The sequence below is a fragment of the Athene noctua genome, chromosome 7 (assembly GCF_965140245.1).
Source record: "Athene noctua chromosome 7, bAthNoc1.hap1.1, whole genome shotgun sequence".
Classification (NCBI taxonomy): domain Eukaryota; kingdom Metazoa; phylum Chordata; class Aves; order Strigiformes; family Strigidae; genus Athene; species Athene noctua.
The window spans coordinates 6,578,092-6,592,944 of record NC_134043.1 but is presented as its reverse complement, the minus strand read 5'-3'; the positions used below and the strand labels follow the sequence as shown (position 1 = coordinate 6,592,944).

At 40.0% G+C, this 14,853-nt stretch overlaps 1 protein-coding gene across 1 annotated transcript in view; it reads right to left on the bottom strand.

The window, feature by feature from the left end:
• Positions 1-14,853, bottom strand: part of LOC141962534 (von Willebrand factor D and EGF domain-containing protein-like) — a 185,895-nt gene that overhangs the window by 82,548 nt on the left and 88,494 nt on the right. The window contains exons 12-13 of the mRNA XM_074910812.1: positions 2,538-2,674; positions 1,284-1,445 (exon numbers count right to left, since the gene is read on the bottom strand). Coding sequence (XP_074766913.1) covers positions 1,284-1,445; positions 2,538-2,674 — 299 coding nt within the window. The remainder of the gene's footprint in view (positions 1-1,283; positions 1,446-2,537; positions 2,675-14,853) is intronic.

Genomic DNA, 14,853 nt, shown 5'->3' with positions numbered 1-14,853 from the left:
GAGGGCTGAAAGGCAGCACTTGAAAGCGAACTGTGTTGTAATACACCTGAGCTGCAAGGAAGCTATCCAAGTTACACTGGAGAAACATTTGTGCAGAATGTGCAAAAAATGTTAGCTGTCCTTTTGGGCCAGGAAACTCAAGGGTGTCTCCCTCTCAGATCCTTCCATCATGAGGCAGCATTTCATCTCACAGTTGGCAGAGTTCAGTATCTCTTTTGAGAAATTTTGGAGCCCTAAGCAAGGGAGCTGCCTCCTGGTTCAGCCTCGGTGACAGCTCACTCTGACAGCACCTTCTCCAGGAGGAAGGTCCAAGGTCCACCCCAGCAGCCAACGGTCAGGTTCTGCTCGCACAGAGATCTTACACTAATCTCTTAAAACACAAATCCTTCTCTGTTTAAAATAAATGACTGGATAGAAAGCGTGCACTGCCAAACATATTTCTGTTTCCCCAAAGCCACATGGCAGCACGTGTCCCCAGTCTGGGGTACAGAGAGCTGTGGGGTGCAGGACAGGCAGTAACACCACAGTGAAGTGAGTGTTTTACGCATTTCATTTCTACATGCTGCAATTTTCAAAGCACATCTGCAGTCTTCCTACAATGGCAATATATTTTTCTCAGTTATAGAGACTTTAAATGATCTCAGTCTTATAAAACCAACCAATCTGCAGAAAATAACGATCCAGGCTGAGGGTGAGACCAAGGGTAGCAAGCACACGGTCAGTAAGGCACTGATTTCCTGGAAACATTTAGAAAGTAGGTATCATTTTGTGAATAAAAGGGGCTAAAATTGAAGCAGAGAACCCAATATGAGTAGATAGTGCACCTGTTTCTTCCTGCAGTCATTCAAGACAAGATCATGACCATGCCAGCCCTCACCTGCTACCCAGGAGCCAGCCAATGCTCTGCTCCTGCACTGAGCAAGCATCAGTCTTGCAAACAGGGAGTCAAAGCTGCCTAATCTATACTTGCTGCCTAATCAGGAGTTTGAGCTGGGGTTTCCAGAAATGAAATACTAATGATGAACTATTGATTAGTACAACTGCATCAATCTCAGGTGATTACCTGGGTAAGTGATTGTAATTTGCACTTTTGGATTGCCTACCTATTTTAAACTCATATTGTTTTGGTTGGTGGAGTTCTTTTCCCCCCTACATGACACTAATATAAGTATTTCTACATGCATTTTCATTTCTGAAGGGAATCACATTTGCTCTGCATTTTAGTTTACCATGACAACTGATTTTCTCCTAAATAATTTCTTAGAAATATAAGAAATTCCTACTTTCACTTGCCATCTTGCGAACGGCTCATCACCAGCCACAAAGTGCACAGCCTCTGTCTCTGTAATATTTAGGAGAGGAATCTGGCAGTCAACAGCCTCAGAGCTGAGAAAATCTGCTTTTGTGGTTTCTTGTTCTCTTGATATCCATTCGCCATTGAGATGCTACAGTAAAACAGAAGGAGAGTGCAGAAACTGAAGGCTCATATAAAGAAATTCCAGTTGTCAACATATGTTTATATTTCTAATTAATAATATAAAGCATTTCCAGATGGCTTATTTAAAAGAAATTATGCTGTTGCTATAGCCACAGTATAGAGCAAGCCATGCTCGTCTATGCATGCAAGTGGTCTCTTGATTTAGGAAGTGCTGTGGTCTGTGCTTAGGGTAAGCAGCTGGGATGAGATAGGATAAGGTGGTAGAGCAGCTTTGCTCCTGGAGCTCAGCAGCCAGCTTGTTGCTCCTTGAAGGCCATGTCAGCTACTTATCTAGATCAGCTGCACAAGACATCACTGCTTGTTAAGAGCCTGCAGAGCCCTGGGCGGGCATGGTAGGCAAATCTCAGCTGTGCCTCATTAGCATGTTAGCACTGAATGGGAATCAGGCTGAACATCTTTTATGAGGTGGATTTATGAGATGAATCAAACACTTCATATCTCAGTATGCACACTTCATATCTGAGTCTGCTGATACACCAAATAATTCAGTCCTAACATTGCCTGTGTATAGTTGTTTATAATAAAATTATAGTGTTAGCAAGAGATGGGTTTAATACTCATTAAAACTTCTGATTTGGTATCGAACTGTGACTAAGAAAATTCAAATAAGAGCCTCTGTAACTATGATGAGGAAGCCTTATATTTAACCACAAAACTTAGCATTCAAATGTGTTTAAGAAAACAACCAAGCGTACCGATTCCAGATGCACAAAATGGGAAATAATATTCTGATTTCAGGCTTCACCAGACTACAGTGCAGCTGAACCAAAGAAGAGTTAAACAAAACCCCACAGAGAAAATTAGAGGGATTGCATAGCAGTGCATTTCCAAGGAACCAGTCCTGGAAAGGACAAAGCTTCTTCAGCTCCCCTCACTCGTAGCAAACATATTGACAACAGGGTTTGAATGTATTTGCACCCCACTGTGGCAGTGAGAGATGATGGCGCTCAACACAGTTCAGGGTAAAAGACTTTAAAATAAACAAGTCAACTTTTGAGTGTATCGTGAATACTTTACAAGCCCATGGGAAGTTGCTTACAATTAATCTGGTGATCTCGCAGTGCAGGTTGGGTGACTCTTTGAAGCCGAGACCGAACACCCGGATCCTGGTGCAGTCCGAGGCACGGACATTGCAGAGACCCCCGTTCTCTAAGCCTGTGATTTCCAAAGCTTGCTCTGAAAGGGTGAGATAGATATAAAGCTTTAGATAGTAGCACTTACATGCGGCTCTGTTTTGGTATATGAGAGATTTTGTTGTTGTTGTTCCTGGTTGTTTAATTCTTTTCCTTGGGGTTTTCCTTGCCTCCCTGTGGATTTCTCTTGAAAAGAGGAGCAGCAGTTGTCAAAATGGGAAGCAGCAAATCTCCAATGAATAATTGCCCCATGCAGTCAGGACTGCAAGAAATCTCAGTGGGCGTTATATGGCTCATGGAATCAATTAACCGAACCTGTGGCTTCGTGTTAAAAGGTCGCCAGTGGTAATACTTCTGCTGACCCAGGTAACAGGACGGGGGCACAGCTGAGAGGACAGGGTGTCATGCCACAGCATAGAGAAGCATGAGAATGAGAAGTGGAAATAGCTGAAGACGACCATGCCACCAGGCTCCTCATAATGTGAAACAGCAGTGCAAAAGAGTCTTTTTTTTTCAAAAGCTATGGGCCAATAAAAGTAATGATCCTCAAAGGAATGCTTTCTTGTGAGGGTTAAGTCATTAATGGGTGGCACTTAGCTCTGCACAGTGTCAGCACAAATGTCATGCACCAGCTAAGTTTCACTTAAATCCTATTTTGAGGCCTTAAGTAGAGCTTAAGTGATGTACAGCCTGTGCTGCCCTCCTTACAAGGTTGAATTTCACCCATTACTGTTTTTAAAATGTTTTATGATTATCAGGTAAAGTTTCATTTGTGTTCTGTTCTACTTTAGGTATTCACCATTTAAAATTGCTCATTGCTTCATATTGGGGTTATTTTTACAGAGTAAAAATGCGAGTTCATGGCAGAATTCACATCTCTAGAAAAAAAGATAACTGGGCAGACATTTGCATTGGCACTTGGATAGCACAACACTCAGAAGGTCTCTAATATCCTATGTCGACAGCAGCAGTCATCTTCATGGTTTCGTATTTTTGTTGATAATATTTGTAGTTCTAACGGTTAGGAGAAGCCACTATGGTAACAACACAAAGCAGAAAATTTGCTTCTTGTTTCCTGAGCAATACTTAACAGCAGGGGCATAACCAGGAGCCCTTGGAGCCACGCCATGCACCAGCACAGTGCAGTGCAAGCTGGTTTCCCTGTTACACGGTGGGGAGAGGCTGTTTAGCTTTTCCTCTTCCCTGCCCCATCACCACTGCTCTGGCAAAACAATATTGCCCATCAATTTTCTTTGAGCTGTAGCTGATCTAAAACAGAAGCTCTGTGGTACCTAATATTTTAATAGTATATCGGTTTAGCTCTGATTCAAGGGGCCAAATACCTGGAGCTGAGATGACAACCTTCCCCAGTACCTCACTGCTCCTTTAGGACTCTGCCATTTAAGCTGTAACTAGGATGAATGCAGTTTAAACACCGCGATCCCACCAGATTGCAGCCTATAACAACATAGCTGCATGACTCTCATTTTTTCCAGAGAAAGGAAGGAAAACAACATAAATGTGAAAAATAGTGAAAATACTCTTTCTGTACTTCTGAAATGCTTTTAGCTTTTTCTTTTATTTTATTGATTTTATTGCAGCAGTATTAGCAGCGCTGTTGGACTCTTTGCAATATTTACAAGAAGAGAAATGGTTTACAGCTTGTCAGCACTCATCAGTTGTAGATTCCTGTAATGTACAAAACTATTAGTCAGATGTAGTGATCGGGTTTGATAAATTGCCTTCTTCTGTGGTTAGCGCACAAATTTTTTTTTTTTAAAAAAGCTTCATTATGTTTTTCATGAGATTTTAATAGTTAGCCCCACTAGTACTGAGGTAGCTCAGACTACATTAACATTTCCATTATCTTTGCAGATTTTGAGGCTTCTGTGGGTAAGGTAAGATCTCATAGCCTGGGAAGGGGTGAGGCACGGAGTGTGCTCCTGCAGCTGTTCCTCTCCCAGGAAGGCAGTCTCACGCTGGTTGCTTGTTGATGAGCCCCGCATGCTTCCCCAAGGGTTTCCTTACATTTTTATGAGCATCCTGACACTACCGTGACACCATTGTGTCAGGGCCAGGGCAAGATTATCCAGTCTCAATGCTTTTTGAAATGACTTAGGATATCAGCACAGCATTTTGTATTTATTTGTCTCAAACCATTCTGCACACACTTTTGTACAACATCTTTAAACTGATCTAAATCTGGAGGAAATATGTTGCCATATAGGCTTTGGATATCTTCTCTCAAGATTTGCCATGTTGTGACTTAATCAGGATGAGAATTAAATTTCTTTTTCTGGTGAAAGGGGTGAAAGGTTCATGGAAGAAAAATGTGCCTTGTGTTTTGTGTAGTTTGATGAAGGTGGAGAAGACGGAGGGGACTGAGCTGATGTTCAAGTGGGCTTTTTTCTGTTGCCTGAGCTGGCTGTGTCAAGCCATCTTCAGCTGGGAGCTCTGTAAAGGGAGGGATACATCACGGTTGTGTGGGAAACCATATTTAATTTAATGCTCTATTCCTTTGTTTGTGGCCAGATGAAATGTGATACTGAGGAGCTGGTGGAGTCCCCGTGCAGATTTCTACCAAGGGCTTTCGTAGGGGATGTTGGGAGGAGAGTAAGAAGAGGGAGAAAGTCTGATGGAAAATGAAAGTAATTATAATGACTCCTTTTTAAACAAATGGATACTAGAGTTCAGACCTTAGATCTTAGTATAGGCAGTACATAATTTTTGAATATGATCATTATTTTTATCTAACTTTTTTTAAATGAGGTATCACATTTAACAAGTGTAGGACTTTTAGGCACTTGTTTTTAATCTGGTTTTCTGTCCATCTTTCTCTCTGTCTTCTAGTTTTATCATATATTAGCCAGTTTCAGCCAAACATGGAAGGTGAAATCTCAATGACATTAACTCTGGAAAAGTCTCGTGACAGTCAGTAGCTGGGTACTCACCCATGCAGATCCTGCTCTTGCTGGGGGAAACACAATCAAGGTTTGGCTGTTGTTCATCGCTCCCCGTGTTAGTGGGTGGGTAGTTAATAAGCCAGTGCACAGCATACACTCGTGGGCCAGAGAGGTGGAGATGTGAGAAGGAAATATTGGAGAGCCTGAAAAACCTTAGGAAGAGAGCTGCAAGTAGTTCAGCGGAAGACTGGAGGGGAGAGAGACAGGAGCAAAGGAAAGAGCTGGGAAATATCACAAAGGCGAGAGTAAGGGTAAAAGTGCAGGTACCCAGAGAAAGCAGAGGTCGGGGAGGCCTGGGATGGATGGCTGCTGTCTGTCCAGGGGCACGTTACAGGTAGGAGAGAAATCTGTGGGAAATCAGGCAATGCATGGAACAAGCTTGTGAAAACATGATCTCTTTGAACATTAATAATGTATGTTCATGAGTGTGAATGCTAAAATATAACAAAATCCAGGACAGGACCTTCTTTTCTCTCTATGGCCTATAGGTCAAAATGTACTTTGACTCTTACTGGTAGATTAAAAAACTGAAGCTCAGGGTAGTGCCTGGGGCTTAGATGGGCGGCAGGGTGCAGTCACGTTATCGAGGAGGATTTAAGGAACTGTGTGTTGACATCCACTGGCTGGGCACTCTGATGTATTTCTAATGCCTGGTCTGCACACACACCAAGTAAACACCCCTGAAATGCATCTGGTAGAGCACTGATGAATAGCAGGAGATGTTGGGCAAAAAAGTTAAAAACCCTCGGGTTTTAATGAAACTGTCTTGAAATAAAGAGGAGAGAGAATTCTGGAGTTGAAGGTTGCATACAAAAGGCTCCAGACCCCAGGTGATTAAACAAAAAGTAAGGGGTCCATCCTGTTTGGTTTGCAGTGCTAGCATTGTGACTCGAGAGAGAGGCAGGGACCCTCCCAGTTCCTCTGCTTTACCCCCAGCAGGAATTTGCAGGAAAGAGCAGTAAGTTCAGAGCTGCTGGCAGTGCTGACAGCGTGGTTTCTTCCTGTAAGCATTTACATGAGTCAAACCTGACCGGAAGCATAGGCTACATAATAGACTTAAACCCTTCCTGTATAAATACACAATTGGTTTTATTGATATTAGTTGTAGTGTATTATGTACATAATAAGTATGCACAGATACAGAAGTAAAGTGGAGGCAGTTGACACAAAACCAAGAATCTTGCAAAACCACACTTACTGAAGTCTTACTGACAGGTAGGTATGGTTCATGTTGGGTTTCCACTTTTGATTAGAAAAGTATCCTGCCACAAATAAACATTCTTCTGCAGTGTTTAAAAGCCTCAAGTTGCGCCAGGGAAAGTTCAGACTATATATTAGGAAGCATTTCTTTACAGAACAGGTTGTCGGGCGTTGGAATGTGCTGCCCAGGGAGGTGGTGGAGTCCCCGTCCCTGGAGGGATTCAAGAGTAGGGTTGGTTTAGAGCTTAAGGATATGCTGTAGGTGGGAACTGTGCTAGGCGAACGGTTGGACAAGATGATCTCCAGGGTCTTTTCCAACCTAGATGATTCTGTGATTCTGTGAAAGCTACACATGAAACTTTGGGCTGGAGCAGCAGACCTGAAATTAAAACTGGCAAGGATTTTGTTCCAATAAAGAGAAGGAAATGGACTGCCCTGCTTTTCTTGATCAGGACGATAAATAAGCAACCTAAGTCATGAAAAACAAATCAGGAACTAGATCGTAAGTGCTGGGTATGGTCACAGCTTTGCTGAAGTGTGAAAGAAAATTGCCCACACCGTGCAGATGCCCTACCCTTGACATCATAGGGCTGGTTAAGCAGGTTCCTGTGCCAGAGCTTGCTGCCATGGCTGTGGACATCCAGCTACTGCAGCTCTAAGGTTTCTGGATCAGAGCAGACAGATGATTAGTTATCTCACAGCTTGGACAGAGCACATCGGAATTTGCCTCCTTTCAAATACCTGCACAAATATTGTAATTCTTCCTTTTGTATGTAGGGCTATTACGGCAATCATATAGACAATTATTGAATGCATTATTCTGGAACTCATGCTATCTGTAACCCAAAGCTCATTTGAATATCCTCCCTAAGAAAAAGTATCAGCATCTATATGCTGTTTGCCAGGCATTTTGTGCATCCGTGGCCTCCCTGGTTTCTAATGAAGACTCTGTTTGTCGCTGCTCACAAAACCAGTTCTCAGAAGACCTATGATCTTTAGCTGACATGCAGTGAATCTGGTTTTCAGCTTTGAGGGTCTCAGATACCTGGTATGGATTGTAGAACTGAGCACTGAGAGAGTATGAGAGAAGTGTTTTGCAAGTACTCACTGCATGTGAGAAATGGACTGGCTCAATTTCACACTGAAAGCATCCATGTGCTGCAACAATATGGTAGATTATTTTTGCTTTAGAAATCTCACTATGACATTTTATGCTTATCTGATCCTTCTATTTTTGAAAGGCTTGCTAGCAATTTACTTTAGCAATAGAAAGGAAGAGAAGAATACTGTTAACTGTAGAATATTGCCTCTTTTCTAATAGATGGCCTTGGTGGGTGGTAAAATGTCAGCTCTGGTTGTGCATTCATGGCACTTACTGGCATATGAAAGCAGGTCTCAGCTTCAGTCCCTTGAAGGCACTTCAGGGCAGAACCCCTGGCAGGACCTTGTGGCTCCCTGTGAATGACTGCAGTGATGCCACTCAAAAGGATTTGGGCATCAGGATGCTGATGGGCTTCCTCATGGTCCTTATGTCCACACTACTATCCAGTTGGCTGTTTTTAGTAATTTTATTTACAATTCCTGAATTACTGGTTGTTATACTTAGGTTTTTATTCACAGTTGTTTGAACATTCTCCACTGGTAGACTGTGGGTTCTTTACACAACATAAAGCATGATATAAAGGTGTTATAGAATTGCTCTGAATTTTTGGCTTGGGTCAGTTTAAATCAGACCTTTTAATGTTTTGCAGGTTTTAATTCTATAGCTCATAAACTGTCATGAATTTGTCATTTATCACGTGTGTATGTGTGTGAGTATTTGAGGAGGAGGTTGTTTGTTCAGGGCTTTTTGTTTTGTTTTGTATTTAACAAGATTTAAGGCTGAAATTTCCTGCAGTGCCTGCAAAACAACCTGATGTAAAGACATTATAGGTATGCATCTGGAGTGTCTGGCTTTGGTCAGTTTAAATCAGACATATAATTTTGTAAACTTTTCTGGCATTTAATTCTATATACTTCAGAAAATGGTTTAGTTTAGCTACATGTTGCACTGAACTGCTTTCACTGCTTTGCATTAAAGCAAATAAACTAATCACCAAAAGACTAATCTCCCTGATCTGATTTGCAGGGAATAGTATGGATCACTGAGCATGCAACCTTCCATGTCCCTTATCATGAGGATTTGATATCCTTTTAAAATTCGGTTTCTATTGACTTTGTAACTACCAAGCTAATAGCCCTCTTCCCACTCAGCCAGGTCTGTGCTTTGAATGGAAAGAACTGGGAGTTAGAACAGTAGATTAAGGCTGGTATTGATGTTTGCCTTTTCAGATGCATGTTCATTACATCTTCACCATCAAAAAGTAAACTAAAATTGCTATATGAAAAAGAAGAAAAGCTTCAAAACTAGCATGAAGTTTGTCAATCCCTGAGAATTACCCACAAACATGTTTTATGTGACTGGGAAAAATCTGTCTCCATCAATATAAAACAGAGTACATAGGTGTCCGTCAGGATGCATCAATGGTAGGTTAGGTTCACAATTTTTTTCTTCTTTTGATTTGTAACTATGTTTCTTTTGTGAATTTTGTATTTCTTACTTAAATTTTTGTGGCTGGAGCTCTGCATTTATTCTAAAAACATGACAGTGATATTTTAAAATCTATGTTTTGATAAGTAATCTCAAAGCCTTGATACTTACTCATTATGCCTCTTGTAATTATGACCACCAATGCCACCATTGTTTTTATCCTGAAAAGACTATATTGATGTAAATTTTTATGGCCCAGATCTGTAGACACTGTAGAATAATTTTATTCATATAACATGTGATTATTATTAGGATTCATAGCTCACTCAGATGACGACCTCTCCTCTATAGATGTCCAGGAGAAAGGAACAGTGTGTTTTGTAAATAAACATTTAAAAGATTTTTTTTCCCCAGTATTGCATTCAGTATTAAATAATAAATTGGTTTAACTAGGAAAAAGATGAATAACTGAAAACAATAATATCTTGAATTGCATAATATGTATTTTCATATTTATTCTTTATCTATTTTCCAATATCCAGTAAGCTGAGGAAAAATTTGATATTAAATGGAGATAATAGGTCTCAAAAGGAAGGTTTTCATTTTCAAGTTATATAGAACTTATTTTACAAAGTATTGGTATCTCAGTGACACTTCTTTAATGCCAGTTTGAAGGAAATAATAATATATTCTTAATACCTTTAAGCTCTATGTAAAGAATGCAATCCCAGTAGAATGAAAGCAGCCTATTATAGTGTGGTTTATGTTGCAATAGTATACAGAGAACCACATGAACTGCTCCCTGCTTTACAGAAATTATTGCTGAAGAAAAATGTTCTTAATAGAAACAGCTGAGTTAACTTCTAAACTATTATACAATAACACTGCCTCACTTTCTGTCCATCAGTTGTCAAGTGAACAAGTGCGTACTCGAGGGAACGTGGGGGGCATAAGTACAGGAAATTTTCAAAACTCGCTCAGTTGGTTAGATAGGAAAATTCAACATTGTGGAATGGAAAAAGCAATAATTAATATGAGAAAAAAAGGAAAAAAGAACATTTGTGAAAAGAAACCTTATTTTTTCTTGATAATATAAACTTCACTGAAGTAATAGTACTGTGACTTTGTTAATACTATGTCCACCAAAGTCAGTGGAATTATTATAATGAAGAGGAGAATACAGCCCAATGACTTACTATTTGAAAAGAAAAAGGCTTTTTAAGCAGAATAATGCCCTTGAATATATATATATATATTTTTTTTTATAGTAATAGGACTCTGTTTTAGCCAGAAAAGTTTAAGAGTAGTAAATATGTGCTTGCTGTTTTCACAAGCATGGTTGACTCTTCTTTGGAAATCCAGTTTTGAAAAAATTGATACAATTAATTGTTAAAGTGTATTGCATCCTCGCTATCATGTAAAGCGTTTTGACACATTAGCAAAAAGCTTGGTTGTGTTATTTATTTGTTTCCTAATTAAAAAAAAAAAATTGGAAACCTGATTAATTCCTGTGAAGAGGATCAGAGAGAAATTCCATGATTTCAGGTAACTCTATTTCTGAGACCCTTTTACAATGTAAACCTCCCTGGAAGGCCTGTTCGCACCAGCGCCACAGGCTCATCACAGAGACGGTGGCAGTAGCCTCACGTACAGTGAGGAGTATGTTTCTTTGTAGATTGCTGGTGGTTTAAGAAATTAACGGGTTTTTCTTTCAAAAGTCTAGTATGCACTTTTTATTTTGTATGGTCTAATTCACACATGGAGAGCTTCTATTGACCAGTACACCCTAACGGCTCTGTCTGCGCTGTCCTGATGGATCATGCGGGCAAAACACATATTGCATGTGCCGAAAAGTATCCATTTAATTGACAGAATAACAGCCCTTAAATAATCATTATGGCACCATGATCTGGAATGTAAAGACCACTGAATTGATAGAAGTGGGAGAAACATATCTATTTCAAAGCCAGTATGTTCCCATACAACATCTTCAAAGCAGATGTTTGATGTAGAGAACTGAAATACACCGTTCCCTTTCATCTGAGGATCTTGAAACAATTTAATTTTTAATTTTTTTTTTTTTTTTAAAATTTCTCCCTTATGTTTTGTCCTTGAAAATGGGAATTAAGCTTAAAAATAAAATACAATTATATAACTGACGGGATATCTATAATACATGTTTCATCCTCAACTTGCATGACTGGCCTGATTAAAGCTCTGAGTTTATTCTTCCATAGGGGAGAGACATCTTCATTTGGGAGACCCCACCTGAGGAACAGTAATAATTGACCCCATACTTCTGCTCAGTATATTTTTTTTTCTTTTAAAATAATTGGTGCTTTAATTAATATTATTTAATTAGAGCACATGAACAAGTCTCAGCCCAAAGCAGTACGATAAATTCATAGAGGTCTGTATAATCATTCTAAAGGTAACAGAGTGCAATTCATGTAACTGCTGCTGCAGGTGGGTCTGAGGGACCTGTGTGGTTGTGGTTCACTGCTCTAGAAAAGCAGCTGGTATTCACAGAACTTCTTAGTGACGCTACTGAAGTTGATTGATATGAAAATAGGATATCGTAAGCGTGCTCAGTAAGCGTTAACTTCTCACCTTCTCACCATCGTTTTTGCTCTCTTAGCTTTTTTTGCTGGATTTTTTTTCCAGAACTTTCCACATAGAAATTTAAAGTTTGAGTGTCATTACCTCATCGAAACTAATTTGTCCTTATTATTCCTCATTACCTTTTATCTAGTAATTGCTCTTTAGAGCTTCATGCAATCTACATATAACATCCTTCTATGTGTGCTTTACTAGTCTTTTTTTTTTTTTTTTATAAGCAGCATGGTCAATATATACTAATGGTAAGCACCAACCTGATTTGCTATCTACGGTAATTGGATTCTGCATTTAATTACAGGTGGTAATGACATTTTAAGCACCTTATACAGGTGTTTTGGGGGGGGATTTATGAAATGTTAAGCAACATTAAGAAAGTCTAAGCTTCTGGAACATTGCCAAATTTCAGAGGTGCCTTTCAACTCCAAATTGCAGTTTTCATGTGAGGATAATTATAGCTCTGGCCACCTGGACTGCTCCTGTTGGAGTCAGGCAGAGCAGAGGAGTAAGCCAGTCTGCAAGCCACACTTCGTATCTTCTCTTTTTCTACATGTTTTCATTTTAAATTATTCCAAATATATTATGTGTTGCATTCTGATCCCTAAAAATACTGCATGGCCATCTTTTTTGTACTGGTCAAAACTAGTGGCAGAATACATTATTATGTATCAGCAGTGTAGCTGGGATTGGGTGACCTTGGAAAAGATATTTGAATTATGTTGATGGCCTCCTTGATCTTGGGGGAGTTTTAATTCACATCTATAATTCTACTGTGAGAAAATTAGACGGAGATTTGTTTTGGAGCTAATGGGAAAATATATGGCCAGTAAAAGGAGTTGCCTTCTTCCATTACTCATGTAACTTCTCCTGGAAAATAATTTTTTCCCTAACCATGGCATTTAAGAGTTACCATTTCCAAAATCAACACACATTCTTCTGTTCCTTCGGTCTTTCTTTGTAAAAAGAAAGTGAAAGAGGCAGCAGTTTTACATGTCCTGCAGAAACCTAATTCAGTTCTTAATTTCTCCACCTTTTCTTCCCTTCCTACAGGACCTCTGCTGATTAGTACAAAAGTCTAAAAGGCTTATCCTGCCTGTGTACAGCACTGATTCCCTGCATGCTTCCAGCCAGGTCAGGGTGCCTGATCTGCCGGTTACAGGGCTCGAGATGTTTCTGTTGGAACACGCACCTTTATTTCTGAGATTGATCTTAATTCTTCACCTGTAATGGCCTATTCTGGTGTGAAATCCTGGCTTTAGTGATGTCAACAGGACTTCAGTTCCGGTGTTACATCACATGCATACCTTGGGGTATGCATGTAAACAACCCTTGGGTTGTTTAGCCTGGAGAAAAGGAGGCTTGGGGAGACTTTATTGCTCTCTGCAGCTACCTGAAAGGAGGTTTAGCAAGGTGTCAGTCTCTTCTCCCAAGTAATGAGCAATAGCACATAGGGAAGTTGCACCAGGGGAGGTTTAGATTGGATATCAGGAAAAATTTCTTCACCCAAAGGGTTGTGAAACATTGGAACAGGCTGCCCAGGGAAGTGGTTGAGTCACGATCCCTGGAGGTGTTTAAAAGATGTGTAGATGTGGTACTTGGTGACATGGTTTAGTGGTGGACTTGGCAGTGCTGGGTTAACAGTTGAACTCAGTCTTGAAGGTCTTTTCCAACCTAAATGTTTCTATGATTCAATGATTCTATGGTGTCTGTGTAGAACATTTCTGCCTACGAAATTTAAAACCAAGCAAATATCCTTACAAATGTTGTGAATGAAACTAAAAAATCAGGAACAGCCAAGAGGGAAGCACACACTAATACTTATCTTGCTTGTCTATACCCAATTAACTAGATGACCTTTTCTAAGCATTATAATGTTGGAGTGATTGGCACGCCACAACTAAGACTTTATTTCCCCTTGTAGGGGATCTGACCTCTGACTGGATGTATAGATCTGCTTTATGTTGCATTTACAAGATCAGGTACTTTTATAGATTCACAGTTTCTGTATGTCTGTATCTAGAGAAAGAATATTTTAGACCACTTATAAATGAAGTCATAAATAGTCTGTAATACATGGAGCTCATTGCAGTTCATCACGTGGATTCACTCTAGACTGTGACAGTACTTCTTATCCCCATAGTTAATGAAAGAGTTAATGGCTGAAATCAACTTTTTCTGAGAAGTTTTCTTTTAGCTTCTCTACAGCTATATCAAAGACAAAGGAAAAGGTTCTTCAAATTAAGAATGCCTGTTGTTACCTTGCTTTTGTTTTAATTTTTCTGGTGTATTTTTTTCTCAGTTTTGCTCAAAATCAGCTTGAACTTCAGATGTTTCTCCATCCCATTATCTCTGTACCAGTAGTACAAGGGATGGACTAACCCAGTGGCCAGGTCCTGCTCACTGTGGAGCTCTGGTGTGGAGCCACCCAGGGTGGCTGTCTGAGCTGTCACCCTCCCAGCATGTACTGGTGTTTCACCAGTGTAGCATTAGCTCATACAGGACATCTGGGAGAGGAGGAAGAATGAGTACCAGAAGACACATCCTTAATTTCTTCTTTATCTTTTATGTCTAGTATCAAGAATTAAAACCAAATTGTCCACATTAAATTACTGACCCTCCCATAAGGACATAATACCACTTCAAACATTTCTCCAGGGGATCTAGAGCTGGAGAAGGTTACTCCAGGGGACTGGATTCAGAGCCTTGTGTTTTTGACAGCCCTGGAGACCATTGCTTGCCAAAACCACTACAGTCCCGGGTGCAAAGGTCTGAATTTAGGCTATTGTAAGAAAGACAAGCGTAAACCTTCTGAAGTAAATGAAAAGCTGAGGACAAATTTTGAGTCTGTCGTTTTTAAGGATTATGGGCCTCTGTCTGTACTTAGGTGAAGAGGTGTTTTGTGACATCCAGGTC